Source organism: Acanthochromis polyacanthus, chromosome 7 (genome assembly GCF_021347895.1).
Source record: "Acanthochromis polyacanthus isolate Apoly-LR-REF ecotype Palm Island chromosome 7, KAUST_Apoly_ChrSc, whole genome shotgun sequence".
Lineage (NCBI taxonomy): Eukaryota > Metazoa > Chordata > Actinopteri > Pomacentridae > Acanthochromis > Acanthochromis polyacanthus.
In genome coordinates, this window is record NC_067119.1 from 25518156 (window position 1) to 25535974 (window position 17819).

General features: G+C 41.4%; 1 protein-coding gene across 1 annotated transcript; it reads right to left on the bottom strand.

Moving 5' to 3' along the window:
• Positions 1 to 121: 121 nt before the first annotated feature.
• On the bottom strand, positions 122 to 16960 carry rab11fip1a (RAB11 family interacting protein 1 (class I) a). The gene is made up of 5 exons (XM_022199872.2): positions 16219 to 16960; positions 10271 to 10707; positions 9224 to 10136; positions 5747 to 5852; positions 122 to 1539 (listed from the first exon to the last, which is right to left on the bottom strand). The coding sequence occupies exons 1-5, from the start codon at positions 16566 to 16568 to the stop codon at positions 1336 to 1338; spliced, it is 2010 nt and encodes a 669-aa protein (XP_022055564.2). The 5' UTR covers positions 16569 to 16960; the 3' UTR covers positions 122 to 1335.
• Positions 16961 to 17819: the final 859 nt, after the last annotated feature.

Below are 17819 nucleotides of genomic sequence, written 5' to 3' on the forward strand. Positions count from 1 at the left end.
ACACGACTGCTAGAAGTGTGAAAACACTTTGGGTTCCAAATACTAATTATGCACACATTTTTTCATCTTGGTATGTTGTGGATTTCTTTCTGAATGTAAATAACCACTTATACAAACAACCTGGTGACAAAATTAGTGTCTTTATTTCAAATAAACTCATATAGCTCCGCATCTCTGCTTTCAAACGTTTACACATCAACTGCAGTATAGATTTCGCGTCCCACTGGATAAATCAGGCCGCTTGTTCTTTGAGAGGCAGCCAACAACTCTATATTCAGCAATCCATACATAACAGTCACAAAAATGAGTTTGAAGGCACAGGTCTGTACATTCTGAGGATTAATATTGCTATAATTTCTGCCAAGACATCGAGCAGTTTTAGTTTGCAAAGGCATTCATTAGTGTAGTTCAAATACAAAGACAAGGCTGGCTATCACTGAAACTGAGCTGATTACTGTTCCTTAGCTTCTTGATTATCTCTTGGTTTTTATTTCATAAATACAACACAAATATCACAGTGATCAAATCATTCATTTAAGAAGAGCTGGATTCTGTACTATTGCTCACTTGATATTTTAAAGGCTACAAAACAACCACATGAAGGAAAAGAAATGCAGCAACTAACGAATTATTCAAACTATGTACAGTAAATAGCAGCGGGTTGCTCTTGGCCATTGCTGGTTTATCTAAATACCACCTCTTCTAGCAACAATAGGCACAATATGTTCTTAAGGACTAGACGATTAGGTGACATTCCACTGTGGTGAGCACAAAGGGACACATTGTAATTGTGTGGTCAAAACAATCCGTGCACAAAGAAAATAAAAAAAATAAGACTTAAGTGGCGGGGGGAAGGATCTGTGAAAGTCAAGTGGCTGAATGACATTCTAAATATGATCATTCACCACACAGCATGAAGTTATACACTATGCAAAGAGTAAAAAGGCCGGAAAATAGTTTTAAAAAACAACAAACAATTCTTTCCACATATGATGTATATTAAATAAAGATCATCCCAGGGTTTATCAAGTATGGTATATAAATCAAAAATTCTAAATATATTATCACCTAATGAGTTTTTAAAGCAAACTGCAGTACCTTAGTGTCAAAGTAAATACATTCATTTGCTTATATAAAGATTTCCTACTTGCTTGTTATGGATCACCAAATGTTATTACGTCAGAGACAATTTCCAAGCAACCTGTTTCACTCTGGAATGAAAAAAGTGCATATGCTCCAAGACCTTCATGGAGATTGTGTTTTAACAGTAAAAACACACACAAGAAATAGAGCTGAGTCCTTAAGTGGGGCTGTCTTCTTCCAGCTGACGTTACCTCACACTGGCTTTGCAGCGTTGAGGGCTTGCAGGATGCTGGGCTGCTCCTCTATAACACGCACCAGCAGGTTGTCTATGTACTCTTCCAGCTCAACGATCTTGGCGTCTTTCCTGGACAAGTCGGCTTGCTGCTTCACCACCAGCGTGATCAACTCTTCCTGTGTCAGCTGAGTGTACGGGCCACTTTCCACCGAGTTTCCCACCTGAGGGGAATGAAGACGAGTGAATACAGCAAATGCATTCTCATTAAAACTTAGTTATGTATTTAGGTACACACAGAAGTGTCGGTTAGCCCCGAGAGAAAACAATCTGTACAACACTTTTTTTGTTTTTTACAGACACAGGGGTACATTCATAACCGTATTTGCATATTTACACTTTTGACAAAATATTTAATTACAGTACGCCCAGCTACTTACTATTCCAAAGCTCTAAGCGACGCATTATTGCCTTCACAGCAGATGGAATTTTCCTCAGTTTCTAACAACTGAGCAAAATGACATCTGCTGAGTGAAAAAGCAAGATAAGTGGACCGTTGTCTAACAGCTCTTATGCCACAAGACTGCTACAAGATTTCAGACGCACAAAACGAGTCGCTTTGGAGCTGCCAAATGGCGCTGTTTTTCATCACTTTGAGGAAAATGTCTGGTGTTTAACTCAAACTAGAATAGCTGTCTTGTGTTTGTGGGCCTCAACTTAACCAAGTTACAATTCACTTCTATGTCTGACCAAACTCAATCTTGAGCGTTTCATCATTGTTTAGACATTTGTGTGTGATTTTGTCTAAATGAGTGTATAAATCCTTGAGTGAAGGCACAAAAAAGTGCTTTGTGAAGTCACAGTGGTCTTTAAATATCAAAATGAAATCCCTAGTGCTGGCCTTGAATATCTGAATATTCGGTCATCGTGGTGGTATCTGTATATTAAGTTTGAGAGCCAAATACTGCCTGTGTGTTCTGGCCACTTCCATCCCATTGGAGCGCCTTTTCTTAAAGGCTGGCTACATTGTGAACAAAACCAAAAGTTCACTCTTGCCCGAAAATGTAGATCTGCTCACCTTCCTGGCACATAACATGAAGTGAGTGCAGGTAGGCTACTGAAAGGTCTGTTCTTGTAAATAGATGCCACCCTTTCAGTGCACTAAATCTCTTGCTTACATTTGTTTTATAGAAATGTCGGTTCTTGTAAATACAGTGCCTATCATAAGTATTCACCCCCTTTGATGTTTTACCCTTTTATTGCTTTCATAAATCAATCATGGTCAATAAAATTTAGCTTTTTCAACAAAAAAAAATATTGGAAAAAACTTTTTAATATCAAAGTGAAAACAGATTTCTATAAAGTAATGTTAATGAAAGAAAATTATATAAATGAAAGTAATTGTTTGCATAATTATTCACCCCCTTCAAGTCAGTATTTAGGAGATGCACCTTTGGCTGCAATCACAGCAGTGAGTCTGTGTGGATAGGTCTCAGTCAGTCTTGCACATCTACCTACTGCAATTTTGCTCCATTCTTCTTTGCAAAACTGCTCAAGCTCTGTCAGATTGCGCGGGTATCGGGCATGAACAGCCCTTTTCAAGTCCAGCCACAAATTCTCTATAGGATTGAGGTCTGGGCTTTGACTCGGCCACTCCAGAACATTTACCTGGTTCTTTTTTAACCATTCCTGTGTAGCTTTTGCACTATGTTTTGGATCATTGTCTTGCTGGAAAATAAATCTTCTCCCAAGACGTAGTTCTCTTGCAGACTGAAAAAGATTGTCCCCCAGGATTTCAGTGTATTTTGCAGCATTCATTCTGCCCTCTATCTTTACAAGCCTTCCAGGTCCAGTTGCTGATTAACATCCCCACAGCATGATGCTGCCACCACCATGCTTCACAGTGGGGATGGTGTGTTTTTGGTGATGTGCAGTGTTTGGTTTCCACCAAACATGACGTCTTGTCTGATGGCCAAAAAGCTCAATTTTGGTCTCATCAGACCAAAGAATCTTCTTCCACTTGACCATGAAGTCTTCCACATGCGTTTTGGCAAACTCTAGTCCAGATCTAATATGACTTTTCTTCAACGGTGGCTTTCTCATTGCCACTCTCCCATAAAGCTTTGACCGGTGAAGAACCCGGGCAGCAGTTGCTACATGCACAGTCTCTCCCATCTCAGCAGCTGAAGCTTGTAACTCCTTCAGAGTAGTTGTAGGGGTCTTGGTGGCTTCTCTCACTAGTCTCCTACTTGCACGGTCACTCAGTTTACGAGGGCGGCCTGATCTAGGCAGATTCACACAAGTGCCATATTCCTTCCATTTCTTGACAATTGATTTCACTGAACTCTGGGGGATGTTCAGTGCCTTGGAAATGTTTTTGTAACCATCCCCTGAATTGTACTTCTCAATAACCCTTTCCCTGAGTTGCTTAGAGTGTTCTACTGTCTTCATGGTGTAATGGTAGCCAGGAATACTGATCAACCACTCTCTGGACCCTTCAGACAGGTGTTTTACAACTCAGTCACTTGAAACACACCCACACCACTCAGGTGATCTTCATTTCACTCATTGTGAGACTATTGGCAACAATTTGATGGACCTCTATTGAATTAGACCATTAAATTAAAAAGGGGGTGAATAATTATGCAAACAATTATTTTTATTTATATAATTTTCTTTCATTAACATTACTTTATAGAAATCTGTTTTCACTTTGACATCAAAGAGTTTTTTCCCAATAAATTTTTTTGTTTAAAAAGCTAAATTTTATTGACCATGATTGATTTATGAAAGCAATAAAAGGGTAAAACATCAAAGGGGGTGAATACTTATGATAGGCACTGTATATGCCACTGTTTTGCACTACCTGTTCAGATATTCGTCATTAATTAGGTCCGAATATCTGGAGCCCAGAAATTGCTATTTGGACCAGCCCCTCAAATCACTTCATCCTTCATTTCAATTAAATGTCTGCACCAGATGTACCGTATTTTCACGACTATAAGGCGCACATAAAAGTCTTAGATTTTCTTCAAATTGTGCGGCGCGCCCTATGGTGCAGTGCGTCCTGTGTGTTGTTGTTGTAAGGCGGACGTAGACAAGGTGGTTTTTTCCACGCATCACCATCGCTGTTGATCTGTGACTCTATGCGTGCCCATCTCACAGCCGATGTGAAAAAACAAGTGAAGCAAATGAACTCTGAGCTTGCTGTCATTCCGGGAGGCCTGACAAAGGAACTCCAACTGCTGGACATCGGTGTGAACCGGCCGTTCAAAGTAAGGCTGCGAGCGGCGTGGGAGCGATGGATGACCGATGGAGACCACAGTTTCACTAAGAGTGGAAGGCAGCGCCGGGCGAGTTACGCCACAATTTGCCAATGGATTGTAGATGCTCGGGCTAACGTGTCTGCTGGCACTGTTGTTCGAGCTTTCGCAAAAGCCGGCATCATTTCCGAGGCGCCGCACGGCACGGAAAGTGACTCTGACAGTGAAGAAAGTGAACCTGGCATGTTTGATGGAGGTTTAGCGCAGCTGTTCAATTCAGAAACAGAGGATGAGGACTTCCATGGGTTTGATTGATGACGATTACCGGTAAAAAAAAATGTGAATACCAAACTCAGTTTTGCTCCCGCTCTATTTTTAAATACGCACACTTGTGTGCTTGTTTTATCCGTGTGTTTTACCATGCCCGCGACTATTGATGATTAAAAAAATGTTAGTACTTTGTAATCAATACTTAAATAAAGCACAACCAAACTCAGTTTTGCTCCGGCTCTATTTTTAAATACGCACACTTGTATGCTTGTGTGTGTGTGGTGTTGTAAGGCCGACGTAGTAGAGGACACCATGAGAACGTTAAAGGGGTAAGTGTGGGCGTGGATTGTATATAAAACCCTCGCCATATAATCAGGTGCGCCTTATGTGTGTGTTAAATACAGTAATGGCACACATAACTGAGACTGCGCCTTTTGGTACAGTGCGCCTTTTGGTCGTGAAAATACGGTAATCCAGAATTTCTTGATTTATCGTGTTCACAAGAATGGAATGGGCTTCAGGTCACAGTGACTTTTGACCACCAAAATGTAACAGTTCATCCTGGAGTCCATGTGAACTTGGTGCCAGGTTTGAAGAAATTCCCTCCAGTCATTCATTAGATATTTAATGATGTTTAGTGGAATGGTGTTTAGTGGTTTAGTGAAACGGACACACAGATAGCTTGAAACGAATGCCTCCAGTCTGAGCTACTCCTGGCACACATCCATTAACGATACCACTTCTAAATACGCATAACATAGATTATGTTACAGGTTGAAAAGATATTCTAAGTTATCTCGCCTACAATTCCTCCTTCAGCACAATCTAATTTACTGACTGTGAGAGGCTTATATATACATAATTATATATATATATAAAGATGTCAACATGACAGTACCTTTATCTTCCCTGATGCAACGTCACGGACCTTTATCTCTTTCACAACAGGGCTGCTGATGGGATGCTGGCTTTCAGCTGAGCTCATGGGCTTCACAGGATGAGGCCTGTGAAGAAAGGGCAAGCATTATTATCAAGCCCACAAGGAGACAACAAAGCTAACAGCAGGTCACTAGAAAAATAAGATTTACAGAACCTTCGCAGCAAATAATAAAGGTTAGAAGCAGGAGAAAAGGATTAAATCATGTAATGTAGGGTTTTTTTTATCTTCGATGATTCCATTGAACCCAGTGTGAGGAAAGTAGCCAAGAAAGTTTCGAAATAGTCAAACCCAAGATAAATCCCAACGTCTTATTCACCTCCCGATGTAACAGCACCATAAGCAAAGCAGCGTTTTCATATGTAACTCGAGATAAATCACAAGGGTAGACTTTTCAAATTGCCTGTTCAATCTCACCTGCGTGGAGGAGCGGCTAGTCCACCTCCACTGCTATTCTGAGTACTGACAGTCTGAACTTCAGAAGGGGACACCCAAGCTCGCAAAGGAGACTTTCCCCCAGACAAGCCTCCTGCCTGATATGCTGGTTCCTCCATAACTACCTGGACAGGTTGTGAGGAAGTCACAGCTGAGGGCACAGTAAATGGCTCAGCTCCGAATGGATCCTCTCCTTCATAAAAACTGTTTTGCGTTTTCACCTCAGCTTGAGGCTGCAGTGTGGCTGACCCAGCAGTGACATCTCTCATGGAGAATTCTTGATTGGCTGCAGGTAAGCTTGTTCCTACTTTGCTCGCTGGTTCTTGTTGAGACATGAAAGTCTTATTTTCTGAGTGAGATGGAGTTGGAGGAATCTTCTTTCTTTTCTGTGAATTCCTTCTTTGGAATGCAGGGCTGCTTTGCTTCAAATCTTCATTTGTTTTCCTGTATTCACTGGGTTTGTCTGAATGCCTGCTAGTAAAATTAGCAAAGGGGTCTGATGGTGTTTCTTGAGCAAAAATTTTATTAAGATCATCTGCTGTCATTCCCTGATCTTCAGGTTTCTGCTCTTTCTGTACATTGCCAACAAAAAAGTCGTCTACTTCCTGGATTGGCTTCAGCTGTCCCCATGGGTCTTTGGACAGGAGCTCTGTACTGGGGAATGGGTCAAAATCTACAAAATTCTCCCTAACCTGTTTGTCTTTTGTGTCCACGTTGCTTGTATCTAAACTAGACAGTTTTTGTGTGTTACTGTTCACAGCTGATTCTTCTTCCTTCATTGGCTCTTGGCCACTATTTCTTTGCCTGGGTTTAGCTGTGGGTGCTTCCTTGTTCATGGTGACTTGCGCTTTTCCTTGCTCATCTGATGGGGTTGAAGCCCGGTCCACTTGGCTAGGTGGTCTGGGTGCAGGTGTGGCAGTGGGTGAAGGGTGCAGCACCTTCCTTGCTGCCTCTCTGGACGGCGCTCTGCTTGAGGTGTCAGTTTTTGCAGATGCTGGGACTGCAGACGGATTCGGCCTTGTGAAAGATTGATGAGCAACATCCTGGCTTTGTCTCTGACTGGAATCTATTACTGGCTGAGGGGATGGAGATCTCACTGGTTTAGGGGGAGCAGGGGCTGCTACCTTTTTTGAAGAAACAGGTTTGGTCTCCCGAGGTGGTGTCTGATATTGCCTCACAGCAGGACTCTCCTGTGTTATTGAGGACCTAGGACTCGGGCTAAGCTCCTCTGGGGCATCCACACTCATCTCTGTACCCAGTAATTCAGGCAGAGAGTCCCTGTGCCTCTGATTCACTTCAGCAATTATGTGATCCCACCGAGTTTGCCCTTGCACTCCGTGCCTTTTCTGAGGAAAGAGGCTTTCATAATCAGGAAGCGGTATAGACATTTTTTTGCCTTGCTGTGATCCATCAACCTCCACGTATGCAGGGTTCTTGATCTCTCTAGGAACATGATTTCCTCCGGTTTGTGCCCCCTGTGCAGGATATGTGGGCGGTAGAAGCGCTCTTCTCTTCTGATCTGCCATGATAAGTGAAGATTCCACTGATGACAAATCCTCTGTGCTGCCGCTAGGAGAACCAGACAGGCTTTGACTTATGTTTGGTGGAGCCAGGGATGAGTGGAGGTTGGAGAAAGTATCGGGGGACTCAGGCGGGACAACAGACAGGGTAGACTCAGAGGTGGTTGGGGAAGGACACAGCTGACTGGGAGTTTGGCAGTCAGCGGGTTCAGACTCCAAAGATTGAGTAAATCTGCCAAGGAGTGAAAACAAAGGCCTACAGGTCAGTGTGACCACAACATTGCCTGAAGTCACTTTCACCAATGTACAGCCCGTCACCAGTTAACCAGCATATCACGTCAACAAGTTCATAAAAGATCTAATAAATTCCCACCTACAACCTCACTTAATGTAGCTATTTGTTAGACAACTAATAGCATGAACAAGCTGCCCAAATCACTTAAATAGAGCATAATCTGTGATCAGCACCACATTTAAGCACTACAATGGCCTTCTATTAAATATGTCAAACTAATTTGGTCATAAAATGCTTTCCTGTTCAATATCAATGGCCAACATCCAGACAGGACTTCTGATATTCACATGCCTTGCAGTTGGTGTCTATTTTTAGCTGTGACCTGCTCACACTGAGAAATGACTATACACACTAATGAGATCATTCTTCGTAGATCTTATTAACCAGACTAATATAGAGCCAAAATGTAAGAATTATTACCACAACTAAATGACACAAACAACTGTTAATCAGCAATCTATCATAGCTTCTTTTACACAACAAACGCTGTTAAGATCAAAGGTCAAAACAAGCACACTCTCCTTACCATTATGATTCCAGTTCAGCCCAGTCCACTCACAATTATCAAAAATATGTAAAACCAAAATCCAATCACTCTGGCCACTCACGGAGAAAGCAGTGCTACGGCTTGGTCACTCCTTATGAGCTCTGTTCAGTCGACAACTTGTTTCACAACATCTTCGCAAACTCAAGCCACACCCAGATTCTCATCTGTACAAACTGGTACAACAGGTCCAACAACCGTCAGATGGAATTTACAGTTTTGGTAATTCAAGACAGACAACAGAGCAGGACAGAAAGATGTGGAATTCTCAAGTTTCAGTGCTGGCAGCCATGATTCGGAGAAAAACTAAATCATCAAGAACAAGTGTTTCGGTTTTCCAAATTAGCATTTCTAACTGATATGTAGCTCAATTGTATGCATTTTTTTTTTCCTTTGCAGTTAAAGTTGAGTCTTCTTTTAGCTGAAGAAAATGCAGACACTACCTAAATGTGAATGTATGCGCAGCTTCACTCGCAGGACAATTGAAGCGAATATTGAAATTCCAGTCAAGCGAGTGTGTGACGACAAGCAAACAAAAGCATGCTGAGAATCATAACACCCACATAACAGCAGCATTATTACATAACATTAGTGCAGCGTAATGTGTTGATGAGTACACTGCAATCACATGAGAAAAGGCCTACCTGGGTTTGACTGCAGACACTTTAGCAGTGCGGTTGAGGAAGACCGTGGCTGAGGGGGGTTGTGGGTTGCGGCTGGTTTTCTGATTGTCGGTTATGCTTTCACTACTGCTTGGAGGAGGGTCTGAGCTGAGGGGAACATCCTGAAACGGGTTGGTGGACCGGTGGGAGACTGGTTGATCCGGACCTCTTGAGTCACTGCGAGGGGCTGGGGTGGGCAGATCCTCTTTAGCTTGCTGCTGCACCTCTTCCTTCTTCTCCTCCTTTTTTCTGATCATTCCAAACAGAGTTGACAGTCTGTCACTCATGGAAGCCTCCTCTTGACGCTTCTGCTCCTCTGCCCGGCGACGCTCCTCCTCGAGCTTCTGATTTTCTTCTTCTTGCTTTCTTCTCTCTTCCTCCTCCTTCTGTTTCTTCCTCCTTGCTTCATCCTCAAGGAAGCGTCTCTTTCTCTCCTGTTCCTCTTGCTGTCTGCGCTCCTCTTCCTCCTGCAGCCTCTTGGCCTCTGCCCTGTATTTCTCCTCTTCCTCTCGCCTCCTTGCTTCTGCTTTGCGTCGTTCTTCTGCCTGCCTTCTTTCCTCTTCCTCTTGATGGCGCTGTTGCTCTAGTAAAGCTCTGTCTGCAGACTCCTGCTTGTGGGAGGGGACAGGTACACTTTTATAGGAATCTGCTGGAAGATCAGAAGTGTGTTTGCGGACATCCTCCACAGAACCTTGGCCTGAGCTGTTCAGACTGAGTGTGGATCCACTCTTGGGCTCGTCCTCCTCCGTGTACACGTGGCTGCCGTTGATGCACAGGTTGTTCAGGTCGCTGTTGCTCTGCTTGGAGCGGCCCAGTAGGGAGAAAGGGCCCAGCGACACTTTGCTGTCAGAGCTGCCCGTTCGCTTGTGCCCCAGAAATTTGAATTTCTTTTTAACTGTGGGAGGAGAAAGAGAGAAACATGATGTCATCGTTGAGATGCAAAACACCATCATTTAACTTGCACTGTGCAGCAGAAGGGAAACCAGATCTGTCAACATAGAGCGAAGAGTATGGAGAAGGTTAAATTACCGTCAGGAGAGTCTGCATTGAGGCCAGATGAGCGGCTGCCACTGAGAGATGAATTCTTCTCAGGGAGCGTGCCCAGGGTAGACATGGACTGCGAGATGTTGCGCTGCAAGTTAGATTTGGGGGCAAAGAGGGTTTTGAGCTTGGATTTCTTTTTTGCTCCTGGAGAAAGATTGAGCGACTGTGCATCAGCCTCTCCCTCGCTGTCTGTGAGGACCTGGCTGACGGGGGGAACAATAGCTGAAGCAGAGTCAGAGAAACCATCCTTTTTCTTCCCACGGACCTTGTCCTTCAGCTTTGAGATGCGGGAGCGCGGTTTATCTTGCATAGAAAGGTCAAACATGCTCGCTGACATGTTGTTTCTCATGAACTGGATATTGAGCAGCACCTCCCCTCGCGCCTTGTCCTCTTTTCCGGACTTATCCACCAGCTTGAACCACCTGGAAATGAAAAAAAGAACAAAGCAGGGGTTCAAAATTTAGTTTTTGGAATATTGTAGGAACTTTCTCGAGAGCTAATAATGGATTCTTCAATCAGAACTTTGATACTGTGCAAAAAAAAAAACTCATTTTATCAGGTAATTTAGTTTCCCAGTCACGCTTTAAGGCCCACTTAACAGAACTGAGACTTTCACTTGTCCCCAGTGAATGTGGATTTGTGTCAGCCACTGCCTTGTTATGGAGGAATATTACATCTTCAAAACTTGTCTGACACCAGTTCAATTGTGCAGAAAACACACGAAACAATTAAACTCAGGTGGCAATATCTGAGACACGAAGACTTGAAAACATGGAACTGATTTTTGTTATGTAAAAGGACATTTAACGTTACATTAGTACGATAAATCCATCTAACTTCTAATGAAACACAGATGAATAATTTTATTCAATAATCAAGCAGAAATGCAAAACACGTGCTTTATTCTTAATGCCAAATGTAATAATTTGCTTCATGTTTTTTCTAAATTTGCCACTATGTTAGAGCTTATGATGGGCACTTTTTTGAGATATAGATTAACAAGTTAATTATTCACGAGTTATTGTTGAAAACTAATCTGTTTATGAATATAGGAAATAAATTGCATTTTTAATTCTTTTTCAGCCCATTTACCCAGATTCTCATTAACACTGGAGTGATTGTGAGAAAAATAATGGATTAAACAATTAGCAAATAAACAGAAAAGTAATGTTGATCTTACAGCTTAACAAACGATCTACAGTATATCACTGTATTTTAAATATCTTTGAGGTTTGCACTACTCATCACAGAACTATGTTTTAGTCACAAGTTTACTCTTTCAGACAAGTTTGACTTTGGGTGGTTCCTATAACACTGAAGATAAGATCACTTCAGGTGGGATGAGAGACTGCCCACAAAAGGAATATAAAAACAATCTACATATAGTAAGTGGATGATTCTGACCAAAAACAACCAGGTTCCTAATGACATTGTCTTCAAATGCTTCACATCTCTCGGCATTACTTTGCTCTGTCTTGTTAGACCTGAGACTGATAAGTATCATTAACTAGTATACAGCTTGTTTCAGTTCCTGTTGGGACTACCATGCCAACCGTAGATAAAGCCTGACAATTACAGCTTTGTTCAGGCCTCCCCCTCATGTCCTCTCTGTTGTACAGGATCAGCACTTATTGTCTGCAAGGGAAAGGTAAGAGTGTTCTGGAGAGCCCCATCTAAAAGCAAGCCAAAACAAGCAATTAGTGCCATTACGTACGGGTGTTTTCAGCTTCCTAATTCAAGCCTCGCTATTATTAGATGTACTAATACGGTAGCAGAAGTGCCCATTATGGCAAGCCTTTCCCCTTTTTAACATTTTGTTCCACAGCAGAGTCCTCCAACTGTTTCACTTAAAGCAACTGTCCCTTTGAATGCTTCTTTGATCATTCTGTGCAACAATATGTGGAGCTTATTAAGGTTCTGTTTGCCTTTGGAAGAGATAAAGTGAAGTATGCTGTATGAAACATGGTGTGGTAGTAACCAGACAGTTATCTGCAGTTCATTTGGAGTTTACTGTTGCAGCATTCATTTTCCTGCCATGCAGCAGACATCCAGACAGGCCCTTGTGGGGATAACAGTCAGGAAACAAGCATGGGAGTGAACCAACATTCCTGAGACACACAGGGAGGTGCTGTACAGTACATGATGTAACGAAAGTTACACTGAGTCTGATTCAAACATTCCTCCTCTCCCACCCTAAACGAAGTCAAACAATCGCTAACCAAAACAAACCACAGGGCAAAACCAAGGACAGACAGACAACACTTTCTCAAGCCAATCAAGAAATGGTTTGTTGTTCTTGTCTGAAAGCAGGGTGTGTGCTTTAATGAAGACACAATGCATCGTGGTGCTTATTAACACGCTGTCAGGGAGTTCAGCTTCTGTATTGTTAGGATAGAAATAGAAAGCCGTGCCCCTGATATGTGCTCACTGGTCCTGCTGGACAGGTTCCCGTGTTAACTGTCAAGGGCGCTTCTCTTTTATGTTTAATGATTAACAAAAGCGCCCGTGTTTATCCAGTGAGCAGATGCCATGAGTTCAGCCAACATATTAACGAGGTGCAACTAGGGAGCACTACAGAGGAGTTGCATCAAAATGCTATTGTCATGCACTCTCTGACATCATGCAGCAAAACATTTCAAAGGTTTCCAAAGACCATGAAATCATAATACCTCATTTAAAATGACCTGGAAAGGTCAGTGTGAATTGACTGAAGGTGGTTCTAAACGTTGAGTGAATATACAGCATCAGGATGGGAAACAATTTAGTGCCACTGTGCTCTTTGTTTACATAATAAATATAGTGGTCTCAGGTGTCTGGACAAATGAATTCTCTGGCTCTGCAGCATTTGGACCTGGTCCAATACTACGACATCTAACTAGAAGAAAGGCATTCTGCTGTTGTGGCTGATTTCTCAGGTTCCTCGTGTGAAAATGTAGCTGCTGCAGATCTCCTCCTTACTGCTTCTCACATTATGACATGAACCATGAGACGAACAAATTACAGCAACATGATGGTTTGTGTTTGAAGAGGAAGGAAATGAAGAAAACAAATGTACAGCTGGAGCCATCCGTTGATGAACAGAAAATCAGATATTGAAATAATGATTTCAGTCATTTTTTTACAGAGTTAAGCTTGTAAATTGTGAGAATTTTGTGCCTTTCTTTATAAACTTCAGGTTTTGAACATTAGCAACAGAAATCACACTGCAAAAGTCTGCTTATGATGCCATCAATAAGAAAAATTACAATATTTACTTGCACCATGCAATCAAACCATTTGACCAATCAGACGACGCTCTAGTAAACCATCAGCTCCCCTCATAATAACAGCTTTTAATGAGACTGTGAAGGAGATATGAAAGAGGATAAAGATCAAAAGTTGTTTTATTGAGCTAAGCAGGAAATATTTCTGGGATGCAGGGGGAGAAAATTTGTTTTCTTATATCTATAATGTCATATTCAAATTAGATTTCCAGTTAAAGTGGCTAGGAATTTATGTGAAATTTGTCCAGAAAATCATGTTGAAAATCTATTATTTAATTTCTGTATTTATTGCGCACAAGAGAACACATTGTTTGGGGTCTATGTGAGCAGTGTAGCTACTAAGGCAAAAAGATATAAAAACTAAAAGAAGCAATATTCATTTATCTATGGTGAGTCATACCGTCACTGTATTACTGAACAATGTTATTGCACATCACCAATTCCTCATACCATAGCTTCATGAAACACAACATGGGAGAATTTTTTACAGATTCAAGAATCAGGAAAGCCATCTGCAGTACAATCAATAATATAAATATGATTTATTTAAAGCCTAACCGATTCCTGGTAAAAGTGTGATTTTCCCAAAGAGACTGATTCATTAAGAGAACAAATACTATCCTAAATAGTAAGGAAAAGCTTAGTAGATCATAATTATATGATCACTACATTTATTAGCTTTAATGCTTGATTATTTGGGTGAGTGACTTATTTTCCCCTTTTAAAAACTAAAATGGGTCACTGTAAACCTCATTTCATCTCAGATTCACTCCTTTGTTAGAGGCAACTGTAGTGTTCCCTTTCAGCTGGAAAACAAAGTCTTCAATGTCACACCCCATATCAGCACCGCAGGGAAGCCGGATAGTAATCTAACACCACACCACCACCTCAGGCAGAACCAGCAACATCCAATACGGTGTGTATATAGTGGATCTTAAAAGAGACGGAGGGAACGAAACAAGCAAAGAGAACGAAGGAGCTCAAACACAGGAAATGGCAAGGAATGAACTTTGCCACGGACATGTAAAAACATAAAAACAAACACAAGATAGCATATCAGATATGAAGGAACAATAACCGTGTGAATGAAGTCATTCTGGCACCATATCAAGCCTGCCCTTGGCTGAGTGATTACCGAGAACTTACAACCTCTAGCTCGCTCGGTTTTTACCAAAGGTCACTTCCAAATTAAAGGCCACGCTGACGAGGGTTTACCAGAGTGGAACGAACGCGACAGAGTCTATATTAAACCATTTGTATTTTTAACATTTCCCTTACATAAGAGGGTGTGTGTATCCTAATTCAACACTAATGCGATGTTTTATTTTGACTCCTGTTACACCCACGTTACGCCCATGTTACGTCCACAGATGTCATCCCAATCCATGTAATGCATTTGGGTGTGAGTAAACGCACGATACGTTAGCTCACAGCCTTGAGAAATGAGCAGGATTACCACTGTGAGAAGATGATTTCCAAAGAGGCGTCTGACATCTAGCTGGCAGTGACACATTTGGCTTCACACCAATTTCTGAAGTAAAAGTCTCAGACAGTGAAGACAGACAAGGCAGACATTGGAATCATGTCGTTTTATCAGCAGCTCAATGTTCAGTGTTGTTCTGAACAAACACTAATAAAAGGAGGAGGGGAGAACGAGTCCATCAACGTACTCGTGGTTCTTTAATGACCTATTTTAACGACGTCATATTTCTGTACACACAAAAGGTGCCATGACAAGACTGAATTATTCATTTACGTATCTATTTTCCCAATATGAAACACAGGAAATCAAGGTATAATTCACAGTAGGCTTCACAGTTTAAACATATAAAGTCTGTGAATTGTGTTAGACAAGACCGGTGCCTATATTTAAACAATATTGAGCAATTTCTTATTAGGAACATTTACTTACAGTTGATCTACTTAGCAAAATGAAGCTCCAACTTAAGAAATAGTGAATGTTATGAAACGGTTTTCTGTTGATCAACCACATTTTGACTACTGCTGGTGACTTCACGCAGTCGTGGTAAAATGACTCACACTTACGGAAAAACCCAAATCAGTACTGGAATAAAGTTAGCTGACAAATGGGAGAGTAACAGTCAGGAAAGTGTTTGTAAACTACAAAAGCTTTGCTAATGCTATCTCAGAAGAGGCTAAATAGAGACCAAGTCCAGATAACTTTACAAAACAACAAATATGGAGGCTATCCATCCAGTGAAATCAAAATCTTGAAAGAAAGAGAAGAAAAGAATCAATCTCAGCTTAAAATAATGTAAAGAAATACATCTAAATGAATACCAGCATGAGGGAGCCATGTAGTTAAAGTACTTAGCGTTTGTTTACATACCTGTTTCTGGATATATTACAATTTAATCCGGATTTAAGGCTTTGTGGTGTTGTTTACATTAAATTATATGACGGAATAAAGGCTTTTTTATTCATGTTGTGTGTCTGTGCATTGTAATCAAGGTTGAAGCTGAACAATAACAATAATTAATACTTTACATTTACATTCACACTTTACTTAAAATAGTAGACATCTTTTGTATAACACTCAGTCACAACCCCAAACTAAGAGTGGACACCTGAAACAATACACCAAGCAGGCTGTATATTTTTATGAATGGGGTAGAAACATGCTGGGTGAATATATCACTGGTCACTTACTCTGTCTTTTTACGAGACTTGTCGTCATGGAGATTCAGCAAGTTTATCATGGCTTGGCCCAGGAACTTGTCGAGCCCCACTTGAGCCCGGTGCATTACAATGATATACAGCGTGCAGCGCTCGGCGTTTCCCGGGTGGAAGAGCGGCAGGTCAAACGAAGCCTCCTCCTTCCACACTGGGTCGACACATTTCTCAGCCACGGAGGTGGAAAACTTGTCTTTGGCCATCTGGATGATGGCGTACGAGTCGTTGGTGCCATTCTTGCCCTTGACACGCAGGTTCCGTGCCTGATGCACCGTTACCTGGACACTCGTAGGGAACCACTGCTGGCTCTGGTCGGCCAGAGACATCGCCAAAGTCCCGTAAGCTTCACCAAAAGTTAATCCGAATTGTCTGCTATAAATATCTCACCACGTCGGGCCGGTGGTTAACCTTTTCCTGAACTCTGTTTTTCACCCTCGGCGTCCTCTGCGGCTCCTGGTTTTGGTCACCTAGCTTGACTTCAGTTCAGGAAGCTCAGTTTGATGTCGTAATACTTCTCCCTCCTCTTAGAAACGCTGTACCTACAACTCTAATGGCGTTTCAGTTGAGTTAACATCTGGTAAACCAACTTATACTAGTCCTGGAAACCCAAACAGGACACCAGAGCAGCGCGACTAGCTCCTTTAAGAGGCTTTCATAAACATAATTCCTTTGCTTTGCCTCCGCTGTGTTTAACAGTCTACTTCCCTGATGTTGTGAGTTCCCACCCATACTCTATTTAGCGCTGTCTGATTGGCTAATGCATCTGTCAGTTTGTTAAAGTCCGTCAGTGATTGAACGGTGGAGGAGGAGGGCACTGAGAGAGCACGTACCGTTAATTAGTATCAACAGCCACTGATCAGGAATCAGTTTACCCTCGGAAAAGTCATCAGAGACCTGAACGGAACAACAATTAACACTGAACTGAGACCAGTGATGATAATTCGGGTCATACAAGACAGGTCATGCCCAGACAACTTATATTCTTGTTTCTTTATTTTGGGTCTAAAATTATAAGCCACTCTAAAATTTCTTGAAGAAGATATTTCTTAAGAAAAATAGATATATTTTTATCTTTCAGACCATTCTTGCTAAAAAAAAAAAAAAAAAGAAATAATTAAATCTGCAAATAAGGTATGGATGTGTTTATTAAGTTTTCTTGTATCTTATTGTTAAGTTGAATGTTTTGGCTCATAAAATAAATAAAATAGTAGTGTTGCTGTTTTTTTGGGAACTCAAGGAACAGTGTGTTCTGTTGTGTCAGATTGTCTAAATGGGAATCGATGAATAACCAGAACAAAGCAGGATGAAACTTTTTTTCCCGGCTCCACACTGACATCTTAGTATTGAGAACTTGATCTGTTCACGAAGTCTTTATCGACAAAGTTTGACTGAAGATAAATGTAATAGATATGACATAATATTAAAAAGAAATTGTGCCAAATCACTACATATTCATGGATTTTGTAAGCTTGCAAAATATGCAAAACAGAGTATATTTCACAAACTTAATGTTTCACTAGGTGGAAAAGTTTAGAGAACATAACAAAATATAACATTTGGTTCCAAATAATTTCTGA

Excerpts from the sequence above, each read along its gene's own strand:
- rab11fip1a (XM_022199872.2), bottom strand. The coding sequence starts at position 16,568 with ATGTCTCTGGCCGACCAGAGCCAGCAGTGGTTCCCTACGAGTGTCCAG. Across the intron at positions 10,708-16,218 it reads AAGTCTCGTAAAAAGACAGA|GTGGTTCAAGCTGGTGGATA; the intron begins GTAAGTGACCAG and ends TTTCATTTCCAG. Across the intron at positions 5,853-9,223 it reads GTGTCTGCAGTCAAACCCAG|GCCTCATCCTGTGAAGCCCA; the intron begins GTAGGCCTTTTC and ends CTTTCTTCACAG.